At 31.8% G+C, this 16808-nt stretch overlaps 3 protein-coding genes and 1 non-coding gene across 4 annotated transcripts; 2 read left to right on the top strand and 2 right to left on the bottom strand.

Moving 5' to 3' along the window:
- Positions 1–300: 300 nt before the first annotated feature.
- Positions 301–5001, bottom strand: LOC129871473 (uncharacterized). The gene is made up of 4 exons (XM_055946388.1): positions 4799–5001; positions 4561–4631; positions 2946–3032; positions 301–648 (listed from the first exon to the last, which is right to left on the bottom strand). The coding sequence occupies exons 1-4, from the start codon at positions 4905–4907 to the stop codon at positions 625–627; spliced, it is 291 nt and encodes a 96-aa protein (XP_055802363.1). The 5' UTR covers positions 4908–5001; the 3' UTR covers positions 301–624.
- A 1354-nt stretch (positions 5002–6355) lies between these two features.
- LOC129871367 (syntaxin-124-like) lies at positions 6356–7609 on the bottom strand. Its single transcript, XM_055946269.1, has 2 exons — positions 7009–7609; positions 6356–6687 (listed from the first exon to the last, which is right to left on the bottom strand). Exons 1-2 carry the CDS (start codon positions 7607–7609, stop codon positions 6356–6358), a joined length of 933 nt encoding a protein of 310 aa, XP_055802244.1.
- A 1344-nt stretch (positions 7610–8953) lies between these two features.
- Positions 8954–9040, top strand: TRNAY-GUA (transfer RNA tyrosine (anticodon GUA)). Its single transcript is given in 2 exon segments — positions 8954–8990; positions 9005–9040. It is a non-coding gene; the product is annotated as a tRNA-Tyr (tRNA).
- A 3044-nt stretch (positions 9041–12084) lies between these two features.
- LOC129871744 (mediator of RNA polymerase II transcription subunit 20a-like) lies at positions 12085–14367 on the top strand. Its single transcript, XM_055946724.1, has 5 exons — positions 12085–12098; positions 12192–12334; positions 12990–13168; positions 13717–13806; positions 14058–14367. The coding sequence occupies exons 1-5, from the start codon at positions 12085–12087 to the stop codon at positions 14289–14291; spliced, it is 660 nt and encodes a 219-aa protein (XP_055802699.1). The 3' UTR covers positions 14292–14367.
- Positions 14368–16808: the final 2441 nt, after the last annotated feature.

The following is a 16808-nucleotide window of genomic DNA, read 5'->3' as shown; positions in this document are numbered from 1 at the left end:
CCTTAAAATAAACCTCAATAAATAATTGAATTTGTTTGGATGGACTTATTTTAAGCATCGTATAAATTGAAAACAGCTTATAAGTCAAAAAAAATAAGTTGGACTTCACCTACTTATTTTTTAAAAACTTATAAGCAATTTTCAACTTATAAACCGCTTAAAATAAGTCCATCCAAACAGGCTCCTACTATGCTTATGAATGTTCAATGACTGTGATTAAGTTTGGATAACACAATTGTTTGAAGCCATCTTCATTAACTCAATTCTCAGTGGTATCGAGATTTACTACATGTGCAAAACTTCTACAAATTGTGGTACGTGGATCTTCAGATTAATGTGTGTACAATTTCCACACTACTGATCAAGATGACAATGAAGCTTAGAAAGCAAATTGACAAAAACCAGTTTCATAGAATACAAAATAAAGAAGTGCATTGCAGTATTAATCCAACCAACTTTTGTCCACCATTTAGTAGCTCACAGGCTCTCTGGTAACTTTTATAACGATAAGAAAATTCATCATATGAGAATTGAATGTCCAATAAGTTGTATTATTAGAGAAAACTTCTCAATTTCGGACTTGAGATATCTCAACCTCAGTATGATGCCACGTAAATTCCCACCTTATTGTGATGCTTGCACCAAATTCTGCACAAAGAAAGGATTAACTAGGATGTCATTCTTCACAAACAGAGAAAACTCATCCTCGTTTGCAGGGAAAGTAAATGACACTCAAAAAGAAGCGATAATTGCATCAGCAAATAACTCCTTCAAACATAATTAATCTGCCATTATTTCACACAATTTAGTATCCTAAAATATAAAATTTGTATAAAATGAAGGTCCATATAGCATTAATAGCTGAAAATTCTTGTTCTATTCATGTATCAAGAATTGAGTTTCAGTAAATTCTATACTTATATGAGTTATCTCAATATGAGAATTCACTGAAATGTAAAGCTTGTTCAAAACTCAGCATTTCTCTAATTTGAATTGAAGATAGCTTTTTACTCCTCCGCCTCTGAAGGTTGGATTTATTCAATGTCTCCTTTAGGCTGTCTTAAATTCCTCTTTGTATAAGGTATAGCTTTTTTTGTTAATACATTTGACTTGTTTCTCAAAATCTTTCGAGGTTTGGGTACACAAATAAAAGTAGAGATGTTATTTGTTTTTGAAGAAAGCTTTATCAACTGCATTCTCTAGCCTCTTTCTTTCTTCTTACCAAGGAAATCCTTTTCCAACCAATGTGGCTCCTATTTTCATTTCCCATATTACCTATGATCCGAAAGAATATGTAGCAATGTTATTCAACGACAAGAAGGTTCTTCAAAACATACTAGGGAAGTATGTCCGATATTTTCAACTAAGAAAATGCATTTGAATTATTTAGCCTATTCCAGAGTTTTGAGCAAATGAAACAGCAATTACATGAATCAACCATTATTTGGGAGAGGTGAATCCATAAAACTGCATAAGGAAAGGAGGCTGGTGATAAGTTTGCAACTTTAAAATATCGAAGGCCCACAGGGCTCCAAAACTGATGCAACTAACTTCTTGAATGGAAAACAAAGTTTTGAACTTTGTGGCTTTGACACCTATATAAATCTGCCAAATTGCGACCACCCAGTATTTACTCACTTCTTCCTCCCTGCACTCAAACTGATAAAATTTAACACAGAAAATAGAAGCTTACTAGTTATGTCTAGCCCTTCTAAGTTCTAATCATATATCTAAAGGTGATACACTATCTTCCCTAGCTGATAGGTAAACCTATTTTTTCAATCATTCAACTATGCCTCAATCTCATATCAATTGGGCCCGACTAGATGAAACGTTTGCATCTAATTGGCTTTATTTATGTCACTCAATATTCAGATTTCAGCAAATTTAAACTATTTTTCACGGCTGTTAAGCTACTGCGATCCTCCTAATTTATCTAAGCTTGGAACCAGCAATGCTAAGCGAGGCTCAGGATGACTAAGGTAAGCCTATTCTTTGAGGTATGAAAATTGTCTACCAAAAACAATTGCATGAAAAATAATATACTACACTTTTTTTTGATGATGACAAGGGAAACCCGCAGCTGCTATCCTTTGGGTGCGCATAGGGTAAAACCCCCGCTCCTATGCAATAGCTCGCAAACCACACATGAGAGGTAACCCGCACTAGGCAAGCCCGGTGCGACGAGCTCGACCCAGAAGGCAAACCCCTTGCTTTCGCTGGCAGGATGTTTCGAACTTGAGACCTCCAATATGGAAGTCCCAAGCCCAAACCACTGGTAAAAATAATATACTACACTTGATAGCAATGACCACTTGCATGCCCTGCTACATGATTAATCAATTGGCCAGGAAAAGGTTAGCTGACAACTGTATCTGGGCATAATGTTCCGATAGTTTTCTTTTTCCTTGCACCACTGACCATCAGAGAGAGGGCAGTTATAGGAACGAAATATAAAATAAGTACCCTGTTTTCATGTTTCATGTTCATTTTTTTAATCAAGAATACCACAGCGTCTTTTTAGGAATTCACACACACGGACAGCTGGTATGTGGTTTTTAAGAAAGAAACATATACACAATATAAGTTTCCTGAATCTTAACTTGGTTCCAAAACAGATATTTAATGGTTTTTAAGTTGTTCCAGGCAGCCTTTTGATGTTTAAACAGCCATTGAATGTCCACGACACTCTCTTCTCCATCTCATCCTAGTTTTGATTGAGCTTCTATAACTAGACCGCAATCTATTGAAAATCATAGCTTATAGCAGAATTTACACGACACTCTCTTCTCCATCTCATCCTAGTTGTGACTGAGCTTCTAACTAGATTGCAATCTATTGAAAAACATAGCTTATAGCAGATATGATCATCTCAGTTTCCTGAAACAGTTAGTCATAAGTAGATAGGTAGCAGTATTTGCACTTTAAGCAGATCAGACAAGTACCTCTTCTTTGTTCTTCTTGCCTCCAGTGAATAACTTGTATCCACCAAAGAAAAGCAAGCCCCAACCGGACAAAGATACAATCACAAACTGCAAAGAGAAACATCATTTGCAACCATAAATGTTTTTGCATATTATATTCCAAAAAGCACCAAAGACAACATTACTTAAGTTGAGATTGTGAACTTCCTTAATACGGGTATAGTAGGTATACGGTTGTTCCTGTTTTAGGATTCTAGTGTACCCAAATTTGATCAAATTGGGTCCAAAATCGGCTAAATCTAAATTAATTTTACACCAAAAAGGACTTGAACAAAATTGATCCAGGTTTAGGTTGTTCAAGAAAAACAAGCACCAGCAACACAATTCTCTATTTTGTTTCTTTTTAATTTCGTCAAACTAACCCTTTACTTATTTTGAAATAAAACATACTTTCTCATATATATAAGATAAGTGATACAAGTTCTTTATATAATAAATGTACTTTAGTAGGTTCGTCAAAATAGGATTGAACAAAATCATGACCAACAACACTGACGAATTGGATATGTACAGTTGCACTAAGATATCATTCTTGAACAAAATCCATTTTTGTTTTATTTATTTCGGTAAAACTGTACCTATATCACCAAACAGAGCCTCAGCATTGCTTAAACTCCAATAGTGAGCTATAGCCTAGGTATTTCTCTTATTCTCATTATGAATACCGTAAGGGACACTAAGTGTTCTGAAAAACTTTTCTAGTAGTTAGTAGGTCTGTTACTCTTTTAGTACCTATTCTGATATTCATCTGTGATATGGATATCTCTAGGAACTATTCAAGTAGCTCTTTTGATAGTGTCTTAATCAAACTTAATCAAAGTCTTTGATATAAAACCACTTTAAATGCATAATATACCAATTCTCCAAATCTTAGTTACCTAATTACACATACCACCATACCTACAGTCCTTCCACAGTAAAACAATCTGGCTTTTTTGTCATTAGTACTCCATATTAGTAGACAGTAGTTCATGTAACACCTTGTTATGATGGAAATCCCATTACATTCATACAATTCAACTAATATTCTCTCCTTTTAAAATCAGAAGCTGGATTTTGTATGATAATTTTGTTACAAGAAGACGTAAACATATAATATTGTGATAGCATTTGTTGAGAGAAAATATAGCCTCATATGATAACTTTTCTTTTTGAGATAATTAGTTCAAATCCAATTGCACCCAAAGGTGTCACCTTTTAGTCAATGAAGTGGGTTGGGCACCAAGAAGTCTCAGGTTTAAATCCCAACAAAGATAAAACACTAGGTGATTTCTTCCCATCCGTTCTATTGTTGGTGGCAAGAGTTACATGATACTACTTGTTGGTGGCAGGTATCCCGTGAAATTAGTTAGGAAAAAAAAAGTTTGAATCGGATGATATTCCAAGTTGCAATTGCCAAACTTGCACAAGCATTTATTCGTTAAAGCGCCAAAAAAAGTTTGCTCCATATGAACAGACAATGGCAAGAAAAATAGGCTATAAAAAGAAAAGAAAAAAAAACTACACTATCATAGAATGTAACGCTACAAAAACAGAGCTTCCTCTATAACGTAGAGCGAATAGTAAGAGAACTAACATGTTCTTCCTTCCATTGAGCAGGATTCATCGGTTCTTTCCAGCAATTGACCTTAGGAGGCCCGTGATGATCTGGAATTATTCACATTTCAATACCATCAACAAATCAAAAAACAACTACAACAATAAATCAAATGATTATATATTAACGTATCAACATTAACGTAAATGAATCCTTCAATAGATCTGAATGAATCGATCAAACAATTTAGAGAAAGAAGAGAATAAGAGAACATTACCAGCTGCGCCGGCAAGGCCGCGGCGTTGAACAAGAGACGCAGTGCTTGAGGAGGGGAATCGAGTGTAGGTTGCCGCTCGACGAGCCATCATTGTCAACGAAGTAGCCATGGATTTGTGTGTTCTGAGAAGTGAGATCGAAGAGAGAAAAAATTGAAATTAATTAACCTAGGGATGTTAGGCTTCAATTGGACAAGGGGCTACAAGAACTTCGCCGAAACGACGTAGCTCGTATTTTTATATTTATGTAAATTCCATTTTACTCCCTCCTTCTTGAAAAACCGTCTTTATTTTCTTAAATTTTGTGTTAAGTCAAAATTGGATAAACAATTCAAAATGGAGGGAATATGTTATAAAAACATGATAGAACTTCAAGTTTTTCCATTAAAATTTAATTTTTCTTATTTTATTTTTTTATTTTAATTTTCACTAATGATATTTGAAACTTTGGCGTAGCTTAGGCTTACCGAAGACATGACTTTAGATTGGAGCATGCGAAGGTCATGGATTAGTAGGTAGCATGTGTGCATTATCTTGTTGTCTATTCAAATTAGTAGTCGTAGTATTGCTTTGGTAGTTTCTTGTCCTTCGATTTTTGTTACCATCTGTTGATTCTTTGTACTTTGACTATCGCATTGGTTTGTTAGAGTTTGTATTATATTAGTATTTGTGGTTTTTGTTATTATTTTTTATTTCTTGTACTTTAATTACTTCTTTTTTGGACTGCTTTGGATTATTTTTTCTTGAGACGAGGCCTACCATAAACTTTCTCTCTACCTCTAGGTTTGCATATGCTCTACGTACCCTCCCTAGATCCCCACCTTTGTGGGACTACACTAAATGTGTTATTGATATTTGAAACTTCATTAGGGTAAGCAATCAGCTGAGACTTTAGGGTAAACAATGAGGCTTCCTCTTTGAGGTAGGTTTGCATACGCTTTATCTTTTAGGGGTAAATAATAAGACTTACTGATTAAAAAAAACAATGACAGTAGGCCAAGAACATCACCAACGTACTCAGTAAGGAGACCACTCATTTCACCAACACTACTTCTAATAATTTAGGTTAATAAACTAGTATATTTAAAAATCAATATGGGATAAGCTGAATCATTAAGCTCAATTATCCGACCAAACCGCCCCGATAATAATGAACTTCTACATAATGAAAAGAGAAAGTAATGAAACTTTGTTTAAGGAAAAGGAAAAACAGAGCAATTAAATGTTAGTAACTATACATTCTAGTATAAACAACTTTTTATTCTACTCTAGACAATCTCATTCATCTTGTAGTTTCCCTGCTTATTCCTCTACAAAACTACATAGATTTCACAGGTCCTGTAAGATGTCTATATGTAGCATTGAATGTGACAAAAAAATGCTTCTATAAATACAGTGTCAAAGAAAAAAAAGTACTGACAATGAATACAAGAATGAAATTCTTACAAACAATAGTCATATTGCCAAAAAAAAAGATTATCCTAAAATTCACAACAATAAAACTTTTATTGTTTAGTCTTTTCTTAGTCAAAAAATTCAGGTATTCTTTTTTTTCTTTCTTATAATATTTTGCTAGCAACTAATGGCCACCAGAGAGGGAAAGTAAGGAGAATGACAAGCAAAATGATAAGGAAAACAGCAAAGCAAGCACACTTTCTTGAGCTTTTTTGGATTTCCCTGGCTTCTTGTAGTTGCTCTGTGCCTCTCCTAACAAAGGAACTTGCATGTGCCACATGACTTTCAATATCATTCAATTGTTGCCCTTGTGCTTCAACTAATGCAGCCATGTCTAGAAATATTTGGTGTAGCTCAATCAAATTCTTCTCAATTTCCTTCACAGCATCATGTCTTTCTTGTATTTCGGAAATTGTGTCCATAATTTGGCCCCTACCTGTTTAAGACCAAAATAATCAGGTGTCATGCAAAAATTACATGACAAAAGACAGAGAAAATACGAAAGAAAATACAAAAATTTAACATACTTCGATCAATTAACCTTCATGGATGATAAGGAGGAATCCACCATTTCAAAGAAGAAGAATCTCAAAAAATTAATTCTCTTAAAAAGGTTCAAACAAGTGACAACAAAAACTTGTGTCTCACAAATTCTTGAAAAGTTTAAATAGTGGGTATGTTGCCATTTCTTTAAGAAGAAAAAAGGGAAAAAAACCAAACACGTCAAGAAAATCAGGGCAAACAGCTAACACGATACCTTGTTCCTGAATTGCCTTCTGGAGGAAAGACTCGCTCTCCCCACTTGATATCAAATTTTCAATCAATTCATCGCCAGCCTTCTCTCCCGTGACAGTAAAATATCTTCTTGCAACCGTTTCTTTATATTCAGCATTCATTTTTGCCCTCAATGCCTGGAAATCATCCATGAGGACTTTTAATTTCTTTCCTAACCCGCTAACTACAGAAGTCCTTGTTCGATCTGCAGAAGAACCTGGGCCACACCCTGATATTTTCCTATGAGCTGCATTGGATCGTTCGAGGGCTTCCAATTTTCCCTTGATCATCTTGACGCGTTTTAAGACCTGTGATACATCTGCGTCCATCCTAGACCTTATTTCTTTCACAGTCTTGGCATTGTGCACAAGTTTGCCCTCTTCATTTGATTCTTGTAATTTTTTATGGAATTTTTCAACATCCTTCATGTCCTCTTTCACATTTTCTACATCTTCAAAGAATTTAGCAAGATCAATACTTTCAGTTCCTGGTTGGCCAACTTGACCACCCTCCAAATCATCTACTTGGACCTGTTTTTTAATGTCCTGATACTTTTTAAACGAATTAGAAAATAAGTCATTCATTTTTGGTTGATTTTAATTTCCCTTTTTTTTCCAGTGAACAAATTAGTCTTGGTTTGTACCTAACCTCAACATAAATTGTTGTTTGTACCACTCTCGATAAAGGGAGGAGGCTTGTGGTAGGTTAACAGAAAATGAAAAAACAAGTGTTGTTTTGGTTGTCAAAGGGAAAACGTCGCTCCCCTGTCTAAACCTTCTCTCTTCATCAATGGGGTGGTGAATTGGAGGAGGGAGAAGAAGAGAAGGTGACAAGAGCAAAGGCTTCATTAAGATATCACAATTGATCAAAATCATTATTTGTTAAAGGAATTTGAGAGAGTAATATTATTTGAGGCTATGCAGCCATTGTTAAATTAAAGTTACACCAGACCAAACTTGAGGAAGGTCGTTAAAATAGGAAAAAATGTTGTGACACTTGGAGTGTGAATTGACTTTGTCTACTCAATTAATATTTCAAATATTTTTATAAATGCAATATTCGCTACAAGTTTGATCAATTCAATAATTATAATTCGGACGATGTATAAGTGTTTAATTTTTTAATTAAATGTGTCAAATATTAAATTTCAAATATCTTGAATGGTCAATGAATTTATGATATCTCAAACCTATAAACTTTAAATCGTATATCAGTCTCAAAACCCAACAACTAGGCAAAGAAAATTGACACATTTGGACTTTTCTGGATATTACTAGAGTTAATTTTACTAAATTCCCTTAACCTCTAAAGGGTTATGAAACTATGCCCCTTTACCTTTCAAATGAAAGCACTAACCTCCATTTTTCTAAATATTAAAATAAAATTAACAGAATGAAAAAAAATTACGAAAAAGTATAATGTCAATTAAAAGAAAACTAAGTAGCATAAGAAAAAAGGAGCAAGTGGGAAAAAAATGAAGAAAAAGAAGGCCAAAGTGGAAAAAGACTAATGAGCTAACTCTTTTTATTTCGAAAAGAGAAAATAATAGCTGATAAAAAATATTTAACGTCGCTAGCAAATATATATGTATTCTATTTATTTTCTTGGACGACTGACTACTTAAGTTACGTTAATTGCTCCAAAATAAAAAAATTCATTTCAGTTCTTTTTATGGTTCTTCAATCTCTTCTTTTCTGCTTTCTTTCAGAAATCATTGTGTTTTACATGAAGGTCTTAGTAACAGAGTTGGTTTGTTATCTAAACTTTCACCTTGATAGTCAGGATTCGATTCTCCAACTTTTAACCCCCTTTCCGATTTTCTCTTCCCCTACTTCTATTTAAAAAGAAAAAAAAAAGATTGGGTTTTAAACCAAAAACCAAACATTTCAAATAGTTTGTTACTTTACTTTGTCCTGCTTGAAGTGTATCCGACCTTAGCTCAGTTGGTAGAGCGGAAGACTGTAGTTTGTAAACAGCTAATCTTTAGGTCGCTGGTTCGAATCCGGCAGGTCGGATTTTTTTTCCTCTTTTAAGTTGCCTCTTTTGTTCTCACTTGAATCTTTATTTTGACTATCTCTCTCTGTCTATATATAATATTATTGTTGTAAAAACACAAATAATTTTAGCTAAATGTTGATACACTTTTTTTTCTATAACAAATAAAATTATCATTTATTATTTTGCTCGAATAATTGTCATTTAAGTAAATTGCTCCATCTCCATCCAAATAAATTTAACAAGTGCAATTTGACGAGTTTAGTTGAAAGTAACCTAAAATATCTTGTAACTTTGTAATATAATAGTCCCATTAGACTAATACAACAAAGAAAAACATAAAAGAAGCACCATATTCATATAATCAACCTCAACTAGTTCATTAATTAAATACTAACGATATAAATGGTTAGCGCGTACACTTTATTCTTCTCAATTATTGCCTGTCGAATTATAATGAGTTTTTTGTTGGTATAGATGGTTAATAAGAAATTCATACTTTCAAATTAATACAACTCAATAACCCTCTATTTCATTTTTGAACTTGAGAAAAATCTCCGAGGATATCAAATTGACATTGTAAAACCTCAAAATCAAATTGTCACACAATAAAATGATTTCTTTGTATATGAATACGCACACTTGTTCATCAAATTTAATCCCACAATCAATTCAAACTTTCATATTTGTTCATCAAACTTAATGTAAGAATCAATTCGAACTGCAAATGGATCAACTACAAAACACATCAAAATTATATCTTTACACATTAAAATGATTTCTTTATATATATATAATAATTCCAGATATCAATATTGATGACTCCATCAATGGAGTCTTTACGAGCAGAAGTAGAAGAAAGAAGAAGAAAAGAGGTGAGTTACAGAGAGAATGCAGCGGAGAAGATGAAGGAAAGAAGAGAAGAGTGTAGAGAGAAGGAGGAAGAGTAAAGTGGTAGAAAGAGAAAAATATCAGTAGAATGAGAGTATTATTTCATTCAAGGGGTATTGCACCTTTTTATACTAACTCTTGTACACGGCAGTGTATTGTGTATTTGTACACTTATACACAGTAACTAATTAACAGCTACTAACGACTCAGTAACAATTCACTAACAACTTTCTAACTGTATCTAACAAATTATAACTAACTTCTAACTGATTCTAACAACTTCTTAACCATGATAGCTTGCCAATATTAGCTATGATTAACAAATATGATATACATCATATATTGATATTGTATCATAAAAGAGATGTTCATTTTGATATTTTTACTTTCTCATCTCTCAAAAAATTCCCACGACTTAGTTTTTAATTTGCCTTTATATAATTTTTTTTTGACGACTTTTAAAGTATTTCAGTCATTTTAATAATAGAACTTAACAATATATTTTTTCAAACGCATCGATCAACTTCATATTATCAGTTTCATCACCTTTATCCAAACTTGTAATAATTTATTTATAAAATTGATTTTCGCACTTAAATTTATATGTTAATTTATAATTTGCTAATCCAAACGGGCTCTTCGTATGATTTTGAAGCCGAATTACACTAGTTGGTCTGCACTTCATCCTGCATGGTTGATCTTTCACTAGCCAGGATTAGGAGAAAATTTATAAACAAATAATTACATTAATAAATTCTTTTAAATATAATAGAATAGAATAGTGTAACACTCTGAATGCAATACGTGATGTGGGAAAACTAATTAATATCTTGGATACTACACAAATTCTTATAGTTGGCATTTTAAAGAAAATTTAATGTGTATTTTTCTTAATATTTAAAAATAAAATCAAAAGTTTAATATTTTTTAAAAAGTAAAATAAGTCGGAATTTTTTAATTAAAAGCATGTAAGATGGATAAGAATTAAGAATAAAATTCATTTTACTCCTAAAATAGAATTGTATCATATAAGATGATATAAAGATAGTATATACTTTATTTTACAAAAAATAATTCATATTTGGGCGTGAAAGTTTTGACTGGTTTAATCCTTCAAAGCATCTTTTTTTTAATTTTTTTTTACATAAAAGGCATATTAATTAATAAAAATAAATATGTAAACAAGATACTCCCTTCGTTCTTTTTTACTTGTCAAATTTTGACTTGACACACCTATTGCTTAAGTGCACCGGGCTCCCCTTTTTTATATGAATTTACCATTTTACCCTTATTAATTGATAGAGTCTTAAACATATTTAATCACTACATTTTTCAAAGACATTAACTTCATGTTAATAAATTGAGGATATAATAGGAAGAAATTTTTTTTGTCCTTCCTTGATTTGTCAAAAATAACAAGTAAAAAAGGAAACCAAATGAGGAAATATTTAACAAATAAATAGGAACGGTGGGAGTAACATTCTAAGAAAATTATATCCAGAACTACATTAAAGGATGAATAATTATTATTATTCTATTTCTATCTTTAAAGAAGATTGGAAAAAACTATTGATTCCACAAAGAAGGAAAAATACTAATTTAATTACCTAAAAGTACAACAAAAAATATTGTATCATATGAGATGATACAAATATAGTTACTTCATTTTAATAAAAAGAATTCATATTTGTGTATAGAATTTTTGACTTGTTTTTAATCCTTCAAAGCATAGATTTTTATCTTATAAAAAAATACATTAATAAGAAAAATAAATATATAGACTAGATACCATTCAGACAAAATCTGATCTAGACCTACATTTTAGGATGGATATTTATTATTTTTCTATTTCTATCTTGAGGCTAATTAGGAAAAACTATTGTCCACGACAAATTAGAAGGAAAGATACTATTTTTTTTACCTAATAAGTATAACCATAGAAGGTAAATTTATATAAAATTTAGTAACAAAATCCAAATATGTGACACGGATTCAATGACTTGATTTATGTTTAAGATACTTGTCCTACTATATGCTTAGTACACTTTCAAACTATAAGATAGTGACTTCAAAATTCATTCTCTTATCTTTGCTAGCAATAGCCAAAACCTCTTTCTTTTTGTGTAAATTTTTTGTTTAGAGGAAAAAGGGAACCCTCTCTGCAATCAATAACATGCCAATCAAATGGTAACGATTTTGAATTCACTAGAAACGTAACATTTTTGAAAGATTTTGGTGTGTATGTTTATGTGTACAATTTGTTACTTTGTTTGTTTTTAGGATTTTTCAGTGGCAGCCAAATGCAGGCACAACAGTCAACACTCAAATACTGTTAGAAATATCTCAATGTGTTGAAAGCATTAATGGTGTTAAAGAAGGAAGTTGGAAAAATACTTTTACCTTCTATAAGCCCATTCTCAAAGGTATTTCATCACTTAATAATTCATATGTGTCTGTAAACAAACTATAAAGGGATGATCTTCTTCTTTGTTTTTTCTCTCGACGCATTATAAAGATTGGATTTGGGGAAGTTTTTCTCTTCCGTAAGGTAAATTATATATAAGCAAAGTAGTATTTTGGGGTCAAGAATATAGAAAAATAGTTGAGAAACATTGATATAGACAACTCCAACTTTATATAGTTAATTGATTGATTTGTCCTCTTTCGTGAGACGACCTTTTGAAAGAGTGATAAGCTCACAAAGGAGCACAAGAAAAAAAAACTTTACTAAGAAAAGATGGGGTGGGGGGGAGGCAAGATGATTTTAAGATTTATAGGGTAATATTTAAAAATGAAGAGTTAGGGTAAGAATGTAAAGATCTATGGGGTAAATTTTTTTAAAAGAAGTTATGGTTCCCATTGGGCAGCCTTTGTTGAGAAGAACCTTGATTCTTCTAGGTTTTAATGAATACATACAAATTTGTATGCAATTCATTTAAACGCTAATTTGACTTTTTATACTATACACATGTGAACCTGTTTCAACTTCTCATTTCTAACTTACACATCATTTATTTTTATGAGTACTTTTGCGCCCATATAGGAGATTTAATTGTGGATTGATTTTTTTTTTATTAGAACAAGCAAATTGCTCGGAATTTCCCCGAAACTTTTTGGGGATTTCACTTCATGAACAACCCAACAAGTATTACATGGCACTTAGTAAGCAACGGTTGATCATGGAAGCAGAGTCATCAATTCTGACGATAATGGAAAACTTACAGTCTTACAAAATGAAGATTGCACTTAATTGTGAGGTTTGTATTATTAATATATGCAAATTATTGTTCTTATAGGAGGATGATTAACTTATATAGCACTATCAACAATCTTTTGCTTTGTAAATGCAAGTGTCTATAAATGTTATTATCTGTATTTATTGTGCTTCAGTGCTTTGTGAAAATTGAAGAACTTCCACACTCTAATATTACTATTTACCTTATAAAAAGTATGAAGATCGAAGAACTTAGAGATGATAATGGACTACATGTTAGTTCCTCTAATCATCAATCAATCATAAAATAAAGCTTCAATTCTTATAGAATTGTGTTATCCAATTGGGTGGCCATTGACGAAATATTCTTTTTCAAACAAGAACTGTTTCATTAAACTGGTCAAGTCTTGTTTCTTGCAATTGCAAAAGCATTATATAATGTTGGTGAAAGTTGTATCTTCAGTACGGTGATTCTTAGAAGATATTTTTGATACTTGCCACTATTTTCCTTGCTTTGATTTGTGCTTTAAATTCTAGAAAAGTACTTACTTCTATTTCATAAATAATCATTAAAACATTTGACTTATATAGGGGCTTCAGTATCGACTTGGTGACTTTCTTCTGCGAGTGGGCAAAATTATTCCAATAAACTCTGAGAACTTGAGGGAAATAGTTATGGAGGTATGAAATACTTTTAGAGATTTATTCTCAGTTGAATGCTTGTAATGTGGGTAATCCTTTTTTGAAATATAGCTATGGTGTAACATATTATATTTTTTACTCTTTATGGAGAGGAATTCATTTATTGTGCTTTACCTAAAAGATAATTACTACTTGTGTCCTTTTCTTAATACTAAAAGATGGTCGGACAAATTTTAAGCAGTTTCTATTATGAGCATGCTTGCCTCACAAGATGTTTGTTTCTTTTGTAGATGGAGTATCTTCCCATTTCCTCATGGGAGACGTCACATCAGATTATGAGTGAATTTTTCGACATATGGAAGGAAACTCTTGAAAAAAGATTATTACCGGGTCATTTTGTGCACATTGAACCAAATTTTTCAGAGTTTGGCCTTTCTGATCAATACACTTCACAGCACACAGTTGTACAATATGCTAGCATCTTGGCTCAAATGGTAGCAACATCACAAGCAACAAGAAAATAGAATGTTTTGTTGACATTATATGATTTTTCTTTAGCTTCAGAAATCAGTTCTTTATGTTCAGAAACAGATTGGGAATATGCACACAGAACGTGATATCGTTATACAATTACTTTTTCATTTTCAGAATTCCAATAGTAAGCAATCTTAAAGCTACTATGATTTCAGATCAATGTAATTTCTTTTCCTTTTTGTGGTTGATATAAACTTTTGCTTTTGTCTTAGTTAGTTTGTGGGTGATATAAACTATGATTTCAGATCAATCTTAAATGTTTGCTTTTGTCTGAAGAATTGTACTTATGCTTATATAGACTTTTAAGCCCATGCAAGACAAATAGGGATTGAGGAACCCATAATCGGGGTGGTTTAGAAGAGTTTTATGCCGGATAAAACTATTTTTTTTTAATATCAAAAGCCAGATGAGGTGGTAGGCGAGTTAAAAATAAAAAATATTAAATTATATAGAGTGAGCCATGTGGGTTGGGGTGGTTAAACCTATTGCCAGGTAAAGCATCATCATAACCCCACAAGTGTAATGTTACGAGGCCTCTTCCTAGAGGATAGGTAATATGAAGCTAGACGAAGCAAATCTAGCTCATGATTATTTTTTGAACTCAATGTTTCTACCTTTGTCAAAACATATAATAGGGTTCAAACCAATAAGTATAATATATTTTGCACTAAACATCGAGTTCAGTAAGTATTTATGCATGATAGAACATGTAATGGTATTTATGCCTTCGAATAAGCTTGTATAAAGAATATGACACAAACTTTAAGATAGCATGACAAGTGGATTTCGAAAGAGACTAATTAAATTTATCCATTGAATATTAGTTTGATTGACAAGTTTTTTGTGTACCAATTAAATTTTATAAATGAAATTAATAGATATTTAGTAAATTTATAATTTAACAACTCACTACTGTGACACTAGTGCATGCACGTGCTGAATTAGCGACTAAGTATGACCTAATTAAACACATCGCATGGTTTAAGATTTTAAGATAATCATCTTTTCTAAAAAATAATTATTTTTGGCATTTCAAAAGCTTGACTAAACAAGCTATTGGTGATAGACTGTTGGCCAAGCTTTCAAAATTATGTTTTCTATCGAAATAAAGGGATGTGCAGATCAATTCTACTTTTCACAAGCAATTAGTGGTAGATTGTTTGTTCGGGCTTTCAAAACCTTCTTATTTGAAAATTGATTTGTGTCTAAAATGCTTTTGTACATAATATTTTGAGAGAGAAATAATTTGTATTTGAATAATTAATTTTAAAAAATATTTTTCTATGAATATAGAGTAGTAATTTGTGTTAGTTGAAGGTTCCAAAAATGCTTCTAAGGAAAAATGACTTTTTTTATTATTCAAAAGCACTCATTTTTTTCTAAATTTTGATCAAACACCTTAATCTTGTACAATAAATATATTTTAAAGAAAATAAACACTTTTGACTTTTCAAAATCTTTATCTAAGTTCAATTATCCATCAAGATCAGATACGGGGGACCAAAAAATCAGCCCACACTTTTGGCACTTTCTGAGATGCATTTAATTATTTTTTTCTCTGGAAATTTCAAATGGTCAAATCGATCCATGACCGCTAAACTAAAGAAAAAACAAGAATAGGATGGTTTAAGGGGAAATGAAGAGTTGAAACTTTAAAATTGCGGATAAAAAAAAAGAAAAGAGAAGATACAATTTTTCTTCTTAAAATATAAGAAAAGATGCATCTAAATACAAATTGGATTTCTTTAAAAAACTGTTTTCCCTAAATGAATTGTTCATGGTTCTAGAGTTTCAACTGCACGTCATAATTTTCAAATGATTCTGATGTATATATGTGCTTGACTGAGTGCATTGGATATTCTTTTGGAATGAGAGGATTTCAGGATCACTCAATATGGTAATTTGCCATTGAAAATACGGGTAGCATGTTGCACGATTTGGAAAAAAATGTATTATTCTGCTGAAAGATTGTCTTCTAGTATTTGTAATGCCTGTAAGTAGATTTAATCTGACTCCGGTAGTTAGAAATGTTCATTATACAAATGGGGAAAAAGCTAGTGAAGGCTCCTTACAGAGTAGCTATGTGGAAGCAAATTAAAAGTTGCTGGGATGAATTTGATTCACATACTACTTCACATGTTAAATTAGTCTTATATTTACTTACTAAATGCATTGGTGATATTTACTACCAAAACATTTAAAGTCCAGAAAGAAAGTTATCACAATTTAAATCCAAAAGGTAAAGACTAGAATAGGAATTGCATCTTATTTCATACATTAAATTACCAAATGTTGACTCTTATGACAGTTAGTTTATAAGTTTAACTTCAACTCTAGAAATAGAAAATAAAGGCAAGAAGAAAAGAAATATTTGCTGGAAAGATGATTTTTTATTGAACTGAAATGGTGTTTAAATAAAAGAAAAATACAATGACTAGAGCCTATATTTCAGCAACTACTTTGCACATGATCCAATGATAGATAAACTACTTAAAATAATAGTTAAC

Source organism: Solanum dulcamara, chromosome 10 (assembly GCF_947179165.1).
Source record: "Solanum dulcamara chromosome 10, daSolDulc1.2, whole genome shotgun sequence".
Taxonomy (NCBI): domain Eukaryota; kingdom Viridiplantae; phylum Streptophyta; class Magnoliopsida; order Solanales; family Solanaceae; genus Solanum; species Solanum dulcamara.
This window is presented reverse-complemented; position numbering and strand designations above follow the sequence as displayed.

What these genes read in the sequence shown, in the direction of transcription:
- LOC129871367 (XM_055946269.1), bottom strand. Translation starts at nt 7,609, where the DNA reads ATGAATGACTTATTTTCTAATTCGTTTAAAAAGTATCAGGACATTAAA. An exon ending in GAAGGCAATTCAGGAACAAG is followed by an intron (nt 6,688 to 7,008) that starts GTATCGTGTTAG and finishes GGTCTTAAACAG; the next exon opens with GTAGGGGCCAAATTATGGAC.
- LOC129871744 (XM_055946724.1), top strand. An exon ending in AGATTGCACTTAATTGTGAG is followed by an intron (nt 13,169 to 13,716) that starts GTTTGTATTATT and finishes TGACTTATATAG; the next exon opens with GGGCTTCAGTATCGACTTGG. An exon ending in TGAGGGAAATAGTTATGGAG is followed by an intron (nt 13,807 to 14,057) that starts GTATGAAATACT and finishes TTTCTTTTGTAG; the next exon opens with ATGGAGTATCTTCCCATTTC.
- LOC129871473 (XM_055946388.1), bottom strand. Translation starts at nt 4,907, where the DNA reads ATGGCTACTTCGTTGACAATGATGGCTCGTCGAGCGGCAACCTACACT. An exon ending in CGGCCTTGCCGGCGCAGCTG is followed by an intron (nt 4,632 to 4,798) that starts GTAATGTTCTCT and finishes GAATAATTCCAG; the next exon opens with ATCATCACGGGCCTCCTAAG. An exon ending in CTCAATGGAAGGAAGAACAT is followed by an intron (nt 3,033 to 4,560) that starts GTTAGTTCTCTT and finishes TTCTCTTTGCAG; the next exon opens with TTTGTGATTGTATCTTTGTC.